The sequence below is a fragment of the Xenopus laevis genome, chromosome 2S, assembly GCF_017654675.1.
Source record: "Xenopus laevis strain J_2021 chromosome 2S, Xenopus_laevis_v10.1, whole genome shotgun sequence".
Lineage (NCBI taxonomy): Eukaryota > Metazoa > Chordata > Amphibia > Anura > Pipidae > Xenopus > Xenopus laevis.
The window spans coordinates 156,295,759-156,309,968 of record NC_054374.1 but is presented as its reverse complement, the minus strand read 5'-3'; the positions used below and the strand labels follow the sequence as shown (position 1 = coordinate 156,309,968).

Genomic DNA, 14,210 nt, shown 5'->3' with positions numbered 1-14,210 from the left:
TGGGTGCTGGTCTCCCAGGGGCCACTAACATTTAGCTCCCACTTGCCCACAGACAGGGGTGATTGTCCCATTAGGTTATTACAGAGCCAAGACAATAATAACAAGCCCATGTGAGAGGAGGGAGCAGAATGGCAGGAGCCAATGAGAGGGAGGGATTGAACTGGGTTATTGTAGGGCCCAGAGCATGGGAGGAATTTCCCAGCATCCATCGCGGCCCCGCAGTCAGACACTGACACTGCAGCATTAGCTCCCGTCTCTCGCCCCGCCCCGTGTCTCTCGGCGCATCGCTTGCCCCTCCCACTCCTCACTTGCCCCTCCCTCTCTCGGCAGCAGGTAGTGATCTCCGTACAGGGACAGCGAGAGGATGGGGTCGGCTGCGTTGCTGTGTCTGCTGCTGGCGACTCTGCCCTGTCTGCTGGAGGGTCGGGTGGTGCCCGCGGCTGAGGAAGGTTTTGCCGAGTGCAACGAGTTCTTCTACCAGGGAAGCCCACCCCAGGGATTCGGCGACCCTTCCAACGCCAAGATCTGCCAGAAACACAATGGGGACAAGCACTTCGCGACTCTGTACAGCACCAAGGACAAGATCCCCGTCTATTCCGCATTCGCCTATAGAGAGGCTGCTGCTGCCAGTGCTGGGGGGGACTGGCTCATTGAGCCCCAGGTATTTCTCTTACTCATTCTTTATAGGGGTCGGCAACATGAGCAGCATTCTATTCAATCATGTGTTGAGCTGAGCTCTAGGTATTTCCCTTACTCAGTCTCTATAGGAGTCGGCTACATCAACATGAGCATATTCTATTCCAACTTGGGGGAGCTGAGCTCTAGGTATTTGTCTTAGTGCTTCTCTATGGGGGTCGGCAAAATGAGCATATTCTATTTAATTATGTGTTGAGTTGATCTCTAGGTAGGTGTTTTACTGCTTCTCTATGGGGTCGGCAACATGAGGATATTCTATTCAAACATGGGGCGGCTGAGTTCTAGGTAGGTGTCTTACTGCTTTTCTATGGGGGTCGGCAACATGAGGATATTCTATTCAAACATGGGGGAGCTGAGAGGCAACTTATTGGCTTTGCATAGGGCAGGGGTGTATAAGGGGTTGCCCTATAGGGAGGCTGCTGATGTGAGTGCAGGGGAGGCCCAGGAATCTGCCTATTTGTGGATCTGGTACAGGGGAGCTGCTCTGAGTCCTTGTCTTTGGTTGTTGCAGGGGGGAAATATATGGAGAATATACAGATTATGGGCAGTAAGTTTGGCATTTCATCATTGGCGGCTTCATGTGCCACAAAAGTGAAAGAATCCCACTGAGCTAATCATCTGGGGCTCATTGCTTTTTATTGCAGGCTCTTTCATTGTGCCAGGCAGTATAATCAGTATGGCAGTGCCCGACTAGGAAAGATGTAGTTCTCTGGTGTAAGAGCCTGAATGTTAATGATGGGGAGCATTTCATTTAGAAGTTTAACAATGATTAATCTGTGACCCTGTTAACATCGCAGCTTCCAAAATCCATAGGGGGGGTACTGGCTCCACATCAGATGCAGATTAAGAGGGACACTGGCAGGCGTAGTTTAATATAAGGAATCAGTCTCCGGCCTACACACAGCATCAGCTCAGAGACAGAAATAAAATGCAGACCCCATGTCTCTATTAATAATTCAGTGTTCTGCCAATTATGCTCCTTTATTGAACCCGTCTGCACATTGTTCATTCAGCTGGTGGGAGACAAAGGGTTAAATCCATTATGGGGGATGAGCTCATGCTGGGCTAGGGGTGCTGCATTGCTTCCAGTTAAAGACCAGTGCCTGTCATGTGACCCACGCTGCAGCCTCCAATCAGCAAAGCCCATGGATGAAAGACATAATAATTATTATCATTATTGCAGCTCGGTGCCTGGAAATGACATTTTTTATTGTAAATAGATTTCCGTATTCAGCCGGCGATGAACAAGGACCTCATTGTGCCCACGGGGAGTGACATTTGTGCAGTTAATCCCCCTGGGGCAAATCATTGCAGATGAGAGGGGTGAATGCTAACCTGCTCCATTAATAGACATATATTGGGCAGACAAGACTGGGACTGGCATCTCCCTATGTGCAGATGAGCTTGGTATGGGCCAATACAATGCAGAACCTTTTTCTCATTCCTCTGCACCATTATGGAAAGCTGAATATCACATGTCATGTTGGGGCACGTACATACAATCCAGTTGGATCAACCTTAGCAATGTGAACAATTTTCCCTGCCGTGAGCCCTGTATTGTTACCCCCTCCTTGTCCTGCTCCTTCTTTAAAGGAAAACTAAAGCCTAACTAAAGTACATTGTGTTTTGTGCTTCTGTACCAGCCCAAGGCAACCGCAGCCCTTTAGCAGTAAAGATCTGTGTCTCCAAAGATGCCCCAGTAGCTCCCCATCTTCTTTTCTGCTGATTCACTGCACATGCTCTGTGCTGCTGTCACTTACTGAGCTTAGGGACCCACTCACAATATACAGTACACATAGAATAGAAATGTCACAATATAAGGCTGATTAGTAATTAATACAGATAATTACTACATGGCAGCACAGAAAACAGTGCAATTAGCATCAGAATTTAATAATCAGCAAACCTGTAGCATCAGCTTATATTACAGGGGAAGCTCATTTTCTGCTGGATAATTAGTGACGAGCCCTAAGCTTAGCTTCTCAACAGCCAATCAGAGCCCACTGAGCATGTGAGTGTCACAGACACTTTCCAAGATGGTGACCCCCTGTGACAAGTTTGAAGTCCTGGATCATTGCTGCTATTGACAAGCTCAAACTTTAGCCTCGTGCAATAAGTTCGGTGTATAAAATATGCCATTTTTAACCCTATTCATATTTAGGGTTTAGCTCTCCTTTAATAACAGTTACTGGAATTCACTCTGTGCCGTTGCTAATGGGAGTGGGCCTTGGATACCAGTTATCGACTCTTGTTTACAAGCCAAGCATTCCATGAGATCTTTCTGCCTAGTGATCCCACTCCCTGTCTGGCAGCACCCGGCCTCACCCACCCATGCCTGGAATCCCACAGCTGACAGAAGGGAGGGACAGTAGCAATGTCTTAACATATCCCCTGCAGTGCAGCTGTGCAACAATTGCCTTTATTTAATTTATAGGCATGCGTGGGCCGCCTCCTGAAGCATTTGCATATGCGTTGCCATGGGCCTTTGGGTCAAGCAACCTGTGCAGTTCATAATATGTTTAGGGCTCTTAGCTGATTGCATTATGGAAACATGCAATTGCCCCAGCGTCACCTTACTTGGCCTTTAAACAGGAACCCTTCCTCCATAGTGCAGTTAATATACATTCATGCTTCATGTCTTTATATTCAGGTTGGGACCACCCATCACTGTTAGGGAGACCAGTTTGGTAGATGACACACACAGGCCAGAGAAAGAGAAGCCAATAATAAATAAAGGTGCTGATACAGCCACCAGTCTGGTTATTTCCAGTAGAATACGAACCACAGAGTTTCTCTTTCCCCCTCCTGTACGAATTTATTCCTGATTATTTGGAGTAGTCAAACTGCAGCTGATTGATCAGAACCATGTTTTCTTTACTTGCTATTTATTACTAGGGATGCACCGAATCCACTATTTTGGATTCGGCCGAATCTTTCGTGAAGGGTTTGGCCGAATCCAAAATAGTGATACCGGGCTGAATCCGAATCCTACTTTGCATATGCAAATTAGGGGTGGCAATGGAAAAACATTTTTTACTTCCTTGTTTTGTGACAAAAAGTCACGCAATTGCCCTCCCTGTCCCTAATTTGCATAATCAAATTTGGATTGGGTTTGGCCAGGCAGAAGGATTCGGCTGAATCCGAATCCTGCTGAAAAAGGCTGAATCCCGAACCGAATCCTGTATTCGGTGCATCCCTATATATAACTGATAACTGGCAGTTATATATGGTAAACATTTACTAAAAATATATACTTAAAATAAAAAATAAAATAAAAATTCCAGATTCAGTTCAGCAGAAGGGCCTAATCCTGCCGAGCACACGCCCACAACCACAGGCAATAAAATAAAACAAGAGCTTCAGGTTATTCGGGTTCTGGAAGCAGCAAATGAAAGCAATTGTGCAATGACTTTAGGGCTCTATGAATAGCAAAGGGGAAGGTTCCTTGTACTGGAGAAGCCCCTGGACTGTGGGACCGGCCTGTCTGGGGGAGCCTGAGCCTAAAGGAGTATTTGGGTGCCTGTTTATTCTTCTAGACATTCCTGAAAGGCCAGTTAGAAGGTCAGCTAGGGTGGGAATTGCCATTTAAAGGAACAGTAACACCAAAAAATGAAAGTGGGATCATTTCCCAAAGGAAAGAGTGCGTTCATAAATGGTAATTAATGAATTTAATTGTGCACTAATTTGCATATGCAAATTAGGGGTGGGCGGGAAATAGAATTGTACTGTCCCTTTAAGAATTTGAATTCGACTATTCGCCATCTAAAACCTGCCGAATTGGTGTTTTAGCCTATGGGGGACATCCTACAATCAATTTGGAGTCATTTGGTGGACTTTTTAAAAAAAAAAACTATTTTTTTGGGTGAAAAGCCTCGAATCAAATTCGACTGAATACAATTCAAATTTGCAGCTCGATCGTATGCACTGGTTTTTTTAAAAAAATAGATTTTTTTAAAATAAACTTCATTTTTTTCGAATTTTGAGTTTATGAGAGTTGATGGGAGTTTATAGAGACTCCCATTAACTCGAAATTCGACCCTTGATAAATCTGCCCCAAAGTGTTACTTGGAAGATGAACAACCGCTTTAATAAACCTGGAGGAGATCTGACAGTTTCGAGGGTCAGAAGGATCTGCTGGATAAATCGCAGGTCGGTTGCCCCAGTTCCACAATGACTAGGCGGCTTCCAACCTCCAAATTTCCCTTGATTTACTAATGTACATTAATTAAACATTTTCAATTATTTCCTTATTGAATTAAGCAGAGCTGTAGTCTGGCCCAGCAGTGCAGAGCAACGTACTGTTGCAAGACATCCCTGTATTTAAAGCCTACAATAGGCAGGTGGTATATACAGGCCCCTCTTGTGCCTTGCTGCCTCTTGCCCTCCCAAATCTATGCACATGAGGCTGGGGACATTCCAGGGGATGCCCATAAACTGCCCACCACCTGTCTCCTCAAAATGCAGCACTGCCAAATGCAGGTGTGCGCCAAACGAGCGGATCTCTCCCCGATCTGATCGTGGGCCCTAGGGCCCAACAATCGGATCCTAACGAATAGTCATGGGTGGTCGGATCAACGGATCAACGAATAGATGCGATCCGACGGGATTTTTCGTCCCGTCCGATCAAGATTTGGCCGACTTTCGGCCAGATCTCGATCGGTGAAGCCCGTCGGGGGGCCCCATACACGGGCCAATAAGCTGCCGAACACGGTCTGTCACCAGCTTTTATCGGCCCGTGTATGGCCACCTTAAAGTGCAACTTTTTGCCCTTAATCCTAGGTAACAACCAGTGGGCAAAGAAAAGTGGTACTTTGTTTTTTGCATGCTGCGCCATGTTTCATAAAGTTGATCCTATTACATTTATATTATAATATATATATATATATATATATATATATATATATATATATATATATATATATATATATATATTATAATACCTTTATGAACGCTGTGGGCATGGACTGGCAACCGAGGGGCCGTAACATTACTGTAGTGCTCAAGCTTATTTTGATAATTGAGCTGTATACAGAGAGATACTAAAGAACAACCCAAGCATTGGTATCCCCCCTCCAGAGTCCTTTAGAATGTAAGCTCCTATGTGCATGACCTTCTTTACCTTTTATATCAATTGTATTTTTCTATTTAATCTGTATATATACAACCATTTGTTGTACAGCGCTGCAAATACGTTGGTTCTAGTCCAGTACTGGTCCAATTACTTACATTCTTCTCTTGAATCTTTCAGCTGGATGATACAGGGAGCAGTCGGGATGAAGGTACCAGCACCGCTGACACCTCCAACCCAATTGAAAACCTTGGTACAAACCAGGCCTTGGAAGGAGATTATGCCACTTCAGATTACCAGCCTGGACCACTATTTCATCAAGCTCCGAATGCCCTCACTAATAGTGTTCCTCTGACCAAGACCTTTCTGGATAAATGGGCAGCGGACGTTGATCAGCTTGTTAATGAACGTTTGCTCCCTCACTGCGGCAACGGAGCGTTCTTACATCTCATTGTGGGAGCTGTACCTTCTGATGTGAAAATAAATTACAAAGTGTCAGTTCCAGGGGCCGTGTGGCTTGCCGCTTGCTGCAGCGACCCCGAGGCTTGGTCAATGGGGATCATCAAGAGAACTGCAGATGCAGACAACATCGAGGATGTGAGTGTGGAAGAACTGGAGAAGAAACTTCTCGGAGGAGCAAAATTGTTCTCCAGCCAGTGTGGAGGTGGAGCTGGCCATCCCAAGCAGAAAGAGGACTCGGAAGCCCTCACAGATGCAGAACCCCAAGCTAAAGCCTCTGGACCCTTTTTTAGATTTATTCAGTTCCTTGTGTGCATTGTGTATGAAATAGTGAAAAGTCTGTTGTGTCTGGTGTGGTTCCTTGTCAAACAGATCTGTAACCTGGTGTTTGGAAGAGTTTACTGGATCTGGACCGCAGTCACCACCTATATGTTTGCATTATGCAAAGTTCTCTTCAACATTCCATGTGATGTTCTCCGGGTGTTTGGCAATGTTATCTGTGGCTTGGTGCAGATCCTTAACAATATCTGTTCCGTGGTGTGTCTCATATTGAGGATACCAATGAGGTTCCTTAGTGACATGGCCAGCTTCCCGTACTATACTCTCTGTGCCATTCCCAATGTTGGCTTAGACATCTTGGGTGGCATCTGGGGTGTCTTCGCATTAGGCTTCACGGCAGTGTTTGGGGCTTTTGGTGGATCATTCTCAGTTGCATCATTTGCAGGCAGCAGCTTTTTCCAGAGGTTTGTAGGACAGTCTGAGGGATACGAAGCCTGATCTGGGATAGGGATCAGAATTCAGCCAATAACGTTGACTGGCACTTTACTGAGTCGTTTGTATTTCCCGTGGGATCCATACCTTTTGTTTTTGTCATATAGATCTTACCTTTTGTATCCACGAAAATCTCTTTAAATGGGACGCTGGCTTTGCGTATGGGCAGCTGCTTTGGCTCTTATCCATCTGGGTTATGGTGATTTGGGAATTCTTGTTTTGGAGGTGTTTATTGGGGCACTTTGGCTAAACCACTAGAAACAATAAACTCTACATTTGGTGAGGTTGTGTTTAAGGGCAAAGCGGGTATTTTTTTTCCTTTTCATGAACTCGTCAGTAAATGTCCCAATGCAGAACAACCCAGACACAGATGTCTCCAGACCTTCCACATCAGCAGCTTATTAGCAGAAAAGCAAAATATTGAATTGTGCGCCCATTAGAGCTTATTGAATGGATTCAGTTTAGAGAGCGTTCAAGTCTAAATATAAGAAATCAATGACTTTCTAGGTTCCTTGTTGATGCCAGGGATTGGATCACATATCTCACAAGAGAAATGGTTATCCAGAATAAAGCTGTGCCATAGTGCTGGCTAATCCACAGGCCCCCGCAAAGTCATAGAGCCCATGGCACACGGAGGGCAAAGCAGATATAGACACCAGCTCTGGATGTGTCCCTTTTTTCTATCTGGTAGACCCAGCCTATTGTATAATAAGGGTTTGGGATTCATTCTGCCTGAGTTATTATCCATTGAAGTTAGAACCCCTATTCCATTGAGCATTCCTGTAGAAATTGTATAGTACATACCGTATATACTCGAGTATAAGCCGTCCTGAGTATAAGCCGAGGTACCTAATTTTACCTCCAAAAACTGGGAAAGCTTATTGACTCGAGTATAAGCCTAGGGTGAGAAATGCAGCAGCTTCTGGTAAGTTTCAATCAAAAAATTGAGGGTTTCTGCTCCCATTGGAGGTGCTGGCTTCTCGTTTTTGGATGCCGGCGACCATTCTTGGACGCTGGCGAATATTCTTGGAGACTATTCTTGGACGCCGGTGACTATTCTTGGAAGCCGGCGACTATTCTTGGGCGCCGGCGACTATTCGGCAACTGTTTTTGCGCTTGACCCGAGTATAAGCCGAGGTAGAGTTTTTCAGCATATTTTGGGGGCTGAAAAACTCAGCTTATACTCGAGTATATACGGTAGTGGTTGCTCTTGGGGCTGTCATACTGTTGACATCACACCTGGCTTATTTGGGCTGAACAACTACACCCCTCTATGGATCCTTTTTTTAGGGCATTTTATCAAATGGAGGTGATGGAGAAGGTTCTGGCCTGAGACAACGTCAATTTAGGGAAGGCTGAATGTCACAAGGAACCAGTAACATCTTCATAAAAGCTAATGGGAACATTTTAAAAAAGGGCAGTGGTGGTGATGCCAATTACACTTGCATTTTTGGGTGGGAGAAGAAGGCAAATTGGGTTACTTTTTTGTATTGTTCATTTTTTAACCAAAAAAGTGGGGAAAATGATGAATTATTGTAACATGGTTTAGATCCCATTGTGCCGTGTGAGCTGCTCTAAGGCTTTTGGATCATAGTCATGTGATCACACAGAGAGTGTTCCACCAATCCCAGGGGCCGGTGAGCCGAATTTTCAGCGAATGTTTTCTATGTTGTTACCCAAGTGTCCTCCTTGTGTCTCCTAGAGCAACATACAGTATGTCCGACTCAGGAGACGCTCGGCGCTTCCTAACTTTGTATTATGTGTGTCCTGGTCACATTGTTGTTAATGAGTGGTAGGTAACTTTATTTCAGCTCTAAAACTGTATCTCCATCTTCCATGTGCAGAGAATATGGCGGCACAGAGTCACGGAACCGATACATTCTTGCTTTGGATCACCGCTTCTCCACTTATGGACTTCTCCGTTTTATTCGATATATTTTTGCTGTCGTTGATTGTTTTTTTTTTGTTTTCTGGGTATAATATGTACTTATGTTCTGTATTGCACTGATGACGAGACGAGAACAAGAGGACTTTTTACCGGATTTGCTGACACTGTATTGAAAATGGGGGAGGGGGGTGAATCTGATTTGCAAAGTGCTCGATGTGTGTGTGTAAATTGATGCATTGGGCCAGGTTTCCCTATTTATTTACTTTCATTTTATACAGCCCTGCGACTGGTCTCTTGCAGTTATATTTCATAAAGTACAGTAGTCTGCTTTCTGCACGCCTTATGGTTTGCCCTAGAAAGAAATGCCCCACTTACCTGTAGTTTTCTATTCTGGCCTCCCCTACCCCAAGCATTGGAACAGGCTGGCCGTCTCACCAAATGATATTTGTGTGGCCTATAATGATTGTAGGGTATTTGTACAGCCAATGATCTTGCCTATTATACTATACCAGTGGTCCCCAACCAGTAGCTCGTGAGCAACATGTTGCTCTCCAACCCCTTGGATGTTGCTCCCAGTGGCCTCAAAGCAGGTGATTATTTTTTGAATTCCAGGATAAGAGGCAAGTTTTGGTTGTATAAAAACCAGGTGTACTGCCAAACAGAGCCTCAATGTATGTTGACAATCCACATAGGGGCTACTAAATGACCAATCACAGCACATATTTGGCACCCCAAGAACATTTTTCATGCTAGCGTTGCTCCCCAAATCCTTTTACTTCTGAATGTTGCTCACGGGTTCAAAAGGTTGGGGATCCCTGTACTATACTATACTCTACTATACTACGGCCTATTATAGACACAATAAAAGGATTATGGGAAGGTTCTGGCCGGCCAGCCTGAGAAATGAGCAGCATAGACAAGGCTTAAAACTACAAACTGCTACAGTAACACTTTCTTGGAATGCAAAAATCTGAATAATAAGGAAACACTCCCTGCATTAGTTACTCTATTAAAAGTGTTACTGGCAGGGTCGGACTGGGGGGCCTGGGCCCACTGGGATTGCTGTCCAGGGCCCCCCTACTGTGGGTCATGTGCCTCCCACTGGGTTACAACCCCCGGGGCCCCAGCACGCTTGCACAAACGGAGGCGCGCTTGCATGAACGGGGGCGCATGTGCGGACGGTGCAGCGCGGTGCCGCAAATTGTTTTCTTTTGTTGGGCCAGCAGATCACGAGAGGGGTTTGGGCCGGGGCCCACCAGGTTTTTTTTCTCAGTGTCTGCCGGCCCAGTCTGACCCTGATTACTGGTAAGCCAGTTATTAATCATTAGTCATTAATCCATATTACCCGATCTCAATCTTGTAAATGAGTTGCTGTCATGACTCACGGCTTTGGCCTCTACTGAGCCTCCTCTCTGAAATGTGATATATAAGTTGCTGGTTTGCCTGAGCTGCCTCTGAGAAACACTAGCAACTTATGTATCAAATTCTACCGGCACCCTGATTTTCTGTTACCGGGGGTCACTGGGAGTCCAAAGCTTCTCTCTATCCTACAGGAATTGCAATGGGTTGCCAATACAAAATAAAGTTGGGGGGTAAAGTAATATGTGACACGTGGTGCAGGTCCAGCGAGAAACCAAAGGGGAACAGTATCTGCTCTGCTGTGGGTTAATACAACTTTACACCTGTTTTTCCATAGGCCCCTTTTTTTGTATCACATATGTATTTTGATTGGACGTTGTGCGGTTCCTGGCGTGCGGCCGGACTGTACATGTACAAACTGTCAGTATTGCTTTGTTTACTCAACTCACTTCTTAATGATCCAAATGAAAGCTTTTAGCTTGTGCACATTTTCTCAGACAATAAATTAGAATTTGCGAACCTTCGTTACGACCTACACGTGTGCTGCTTTTCCATGGGGTCCATTAATTATGAGCACCGGGTCCTTCCGAGAAGCCTGTATGTTTATGGACTGTCGGGAATGGGGACACTTCACATATAAGAGCTGCAGGTTCTTCATCCAGAGGGAATGATTGATGTGCCGACACACTAGCAATAGCTTCAAACAGTGGACTCTGGATAAATGGACTTTAAGGGTAAATGTTCCTATTTATTCATTAGATTTGGTGTCATGGGCCACTGTATCCTTCCTTATTGTATTTCAAAGAACTTGCAGAGACCCAGCACCCATGCCTGGAGTAAGGGGTAGACAGCAGAGGCACAGCAGCACACTACAGGTATGGGACCTTTTATCCAGAATGCTTCGGAACCTGGGGTTTCCCAGATAAGGGATATTTCCGTAATTTAGATTTTCCTACCTTAAGTCTACTAGAAAATCATGTAAACGTTAAATAATCCCAATAGGCTGGTTTTGCTTCCAATAAGGATTAATTATATCTTAGTTGGGATCAAGTACAAGCTATTGTTTTATTATTACAGAGAAAAAGGAAATTATTTTTAAAAAATTTGGATTATTTGGATAAAATGGAGTCTATGGGAGACATCCATTCCATTCTCTGTTTTATTATTACAGAGAAAAAGGAAATATTTTTTTAAAAATTTTGTTTATTTGGAAAAAATGAAATCTATGGGAGACGGCCTGTTATTTGAAGCTTTCTGGATAATGGGTTTCCAGATAACGGATCCCATACCTGTACAAGCATGGGATCTGTTGTCCGGACACCAGTTATCCAGAGAGCTCCAAATTACAGGAAGGTCATCTCCCATAGACTTCATTTTATCAAAATTTAAATAAAAATTATTTCCTTTTTCTGTGTAATAATAAAACAGTAGCTTGTACTTGATCCCAACTAAGATATAATTAATCCTTATTGGAAGCAAAACCAGCCTATTGGGATTATTCAATGTTTAAATTATTATTTATTTTTTTAAGGTATGGAAATCCAAATTATGGAAAGATTTCTTATCCAGAAAGCCCCAGGTCTCAAGCATTCCGGATAACAGGTCCCGTACCTGTATGTTTTTTATCTGATCAGCTCCTTGTTCCTGTATCAGCTGTTATGTGCCCTTCTAAATGCTAAAGGGTAATTTATCAGCACAACCACAATTACAGCAAGAGAAACTCCCCGCAGCTGCAATTAGTCTGGATTTATGGGGGTCAAATGCATTATTGGTTAAAAAAAAGGTGGTTTGCATATGAAATTGCACTTTGCACACTTTACTTGCGGTTGATATGACCTTTAGGGTAAGGGCACACGCTAAGATTCAGGGAGATTTAGTCACCCGGCAACAAATCGCCTCTTCTTTGGGCGACTAATCTCCCTGAAAAGCCTGCCCTAGAATCCAAAGGCACTTGGAGTGCTTCGTTTTCCGTAGTTGCCTCACGAGGAAACTTTGGGCGACTTTGGAAAACGAAACGCTCCAAGTGCCATTCCACCAGGGATTTCAATTCTAACCGGCGGGAAGGCTTTTCAGGAAGATTAGTCGCCCAAAGAAGAGGCGAATTGTTGCCAGGCGACTAAATCTCCCCAAATCTTAGCATGTGCGCTTTCCCTTAGGGCAGAGACACGCTGAAATTCAGGAAGATTTAGTCGCCCGGCCACAAATCGCCTCTTCTTTGGGCGACTAATCTCCCCAAAAAGCCTTCCAGCTGGCTAGAATCGAAATCGCCGGCGGGATGGCACTAAGAGCACTTTGTTTTCAGAAGTCACCCTAGTTTCCTCGTGAGGCAACTTCGGGCGACTTTAGAAAACGAAGCGCCTCGAGTGTGTTTCTGTCCTTAAACTCTTCCAGAGGGGCCCATTTTTGGGAGCAATGTAAATAACACCTATGCTTGGGTGCCAAAACGATGTGCCCCAGGTTGGCTTACCGGTCGGACACCTTACACTTCTCTCTGCAAGTCCGTTTTTCCTTGGCCCCTTCACCAGTAAAGACGTGAACATTGCAGCTCAACAGATTTGATCTCTGTTCCATTCTCCTGTCTGTGACATGAAAACACAAATAACACCGAGCAGCTTGTGAGCTCTTGTCTGAGGGACCTTGGCAGCTCCATCACTGGGAGGAAATAAGATTATTCCTGTCTCACTTATTAAATATTAATGGCAATGAAATGTATGAAACCAAAAAAGCAAAATGAACCTTTTATGAGGCAAAGTATCCTGTTTGCTCCCCAGGGGCCTCCGGCTTATTGACAGGATTATGTTCCTGCAGCAATTACTGTGCCCTGCGGGGGGCGCTGATAAATATAATAATATAATTGCTGGGCATGTACAGCACATTGATGGCAGGTTTTTTTGGAGGGGGGAGTGGGTGCTAGAGATTAACACCCAATACAATAAGGAAGTTGTGCACAGAGACCTTAATCCAGACATTGGGTGCATTTTAGCCACACCCCAGCTACATTCTGACCCCGCCTCATTATAAGATTTTCAGGTGTTTCAATTGTGGGGATTTACGTAAATTCAGGTGCAAATTACAGGAAACCTGAGACTGGGTTGTTAGTGCAGGGGGCAAATAATGATCAATATCCCCCCAAAAAGTTGCTGTGTCCGTATGTGCATCAGGCAGTATCAACCCTACAGATGTTTTGGCTGATTCTGGTGCTCAAACACTGCCTGGTTATCCAGGAAGATTTTTGGTCTAAGCCACATGACCCCTCTCCCTGCAGATTGAGCTTTCGGCTCTGCAGTTTGCCAGCGGGTGGGATTTATCAGGCTGTCAACTTTAAGGGCAGAGATTGATGCGAATATTCGGGAAGATTTAGTCGCCTGGCGACTAATCGCCTCTTTTTCACGCAACTAATCTCCACCGAAAAGCCTTCCCGTCAGCTAGAATCTAAATCGCCAGTGGGATTGCACTCAGAGCATTTTGTTTTCTGAAGTTTCCTCATGATGCAACTTCAGAAAATAAAGTGCTCCGCGTGCCATCCCGCTGGCAATTTAGATTCTAGCCGGCAGGAAGGCTTTTCGGGGAGATTAGTCGCCGAAGAAGAGTCGATTAGTCACCGGGTGACTAAATCTCCCGGAATCTTTGCGTTTGTCTCTGCACTAAAGGATAAGTAAACCTTTAAAATTAGTGAATGTAAAAGTGATGAGGGTGCTATTCTAAGCTCTTTTGTAATTTACATTCATTATTTATTTTTAATTCCAAGCTATTAAGGGATACATGTACTGTTAATATAAATGAATTTTGTTACAACAGCGCCACCTGCTGGTCAGTTTCCCACCAGTCTGACCACCAAGTAGTCAAGGAAGTTGTCAGGAGAAAGAAAGAGGCTGCTTCTGATTTGGAAAAATATTAGAAACCTTTCTCAAATCTTTCCTAAGCAGTAGAACATCAGAGCAGCCTCTTTCTTTCTCCTGACAACTTCCT

The 14,210-nt window shown here is 44.5% G+C and overlaps 1 protein-coding gene across 1 annotated transcript; it reads left to right on the top strand.

Annotated features, from left to right (window-relative positions):
* Positions 1 to 248: 248 nt before the first annotated feature.
* endod1.S (endonuclease domain containing 1 S homeolog) lies at positions 249 to 7,918 on the top strand. Its single transcript, XM_018250350.2, has 2 exons — positions 249 to 661; positions 5,945 to 7,918. Exons 1-2 carry the CDS (start codon positions 365 to 367, stop codon positions 6,998 to 7,000), a joined length of 1,353 nt encoding a protein of 450 aa, XP_018105839.1. The 5' UTR covers positions 249 to 364; the 3' UTR covers positions 7,001 to 7,918.
* Positions 7,919 to 14,210: the final 6,292 nt, after the last annotated feature.

What these genes read in the sequence shown, in the direction of transcription:
- endod1.S (XM_018250350.2), top strand. Translation starts at nt 365, where the DNA reads ATGGGGTCGGCTGCGTTGCTGTGTCTGCTGCTGGCGACTCTGCCCTGT. An exon ending in ACTGGCTCATTGAGCCCCAG is followed by an intron (nt 662 to 5,944) that starts GTATTTCTCTTA and finishes TGAATCTTTCAG; the next exon opens with CTGGATGATACAGGGAGCAG.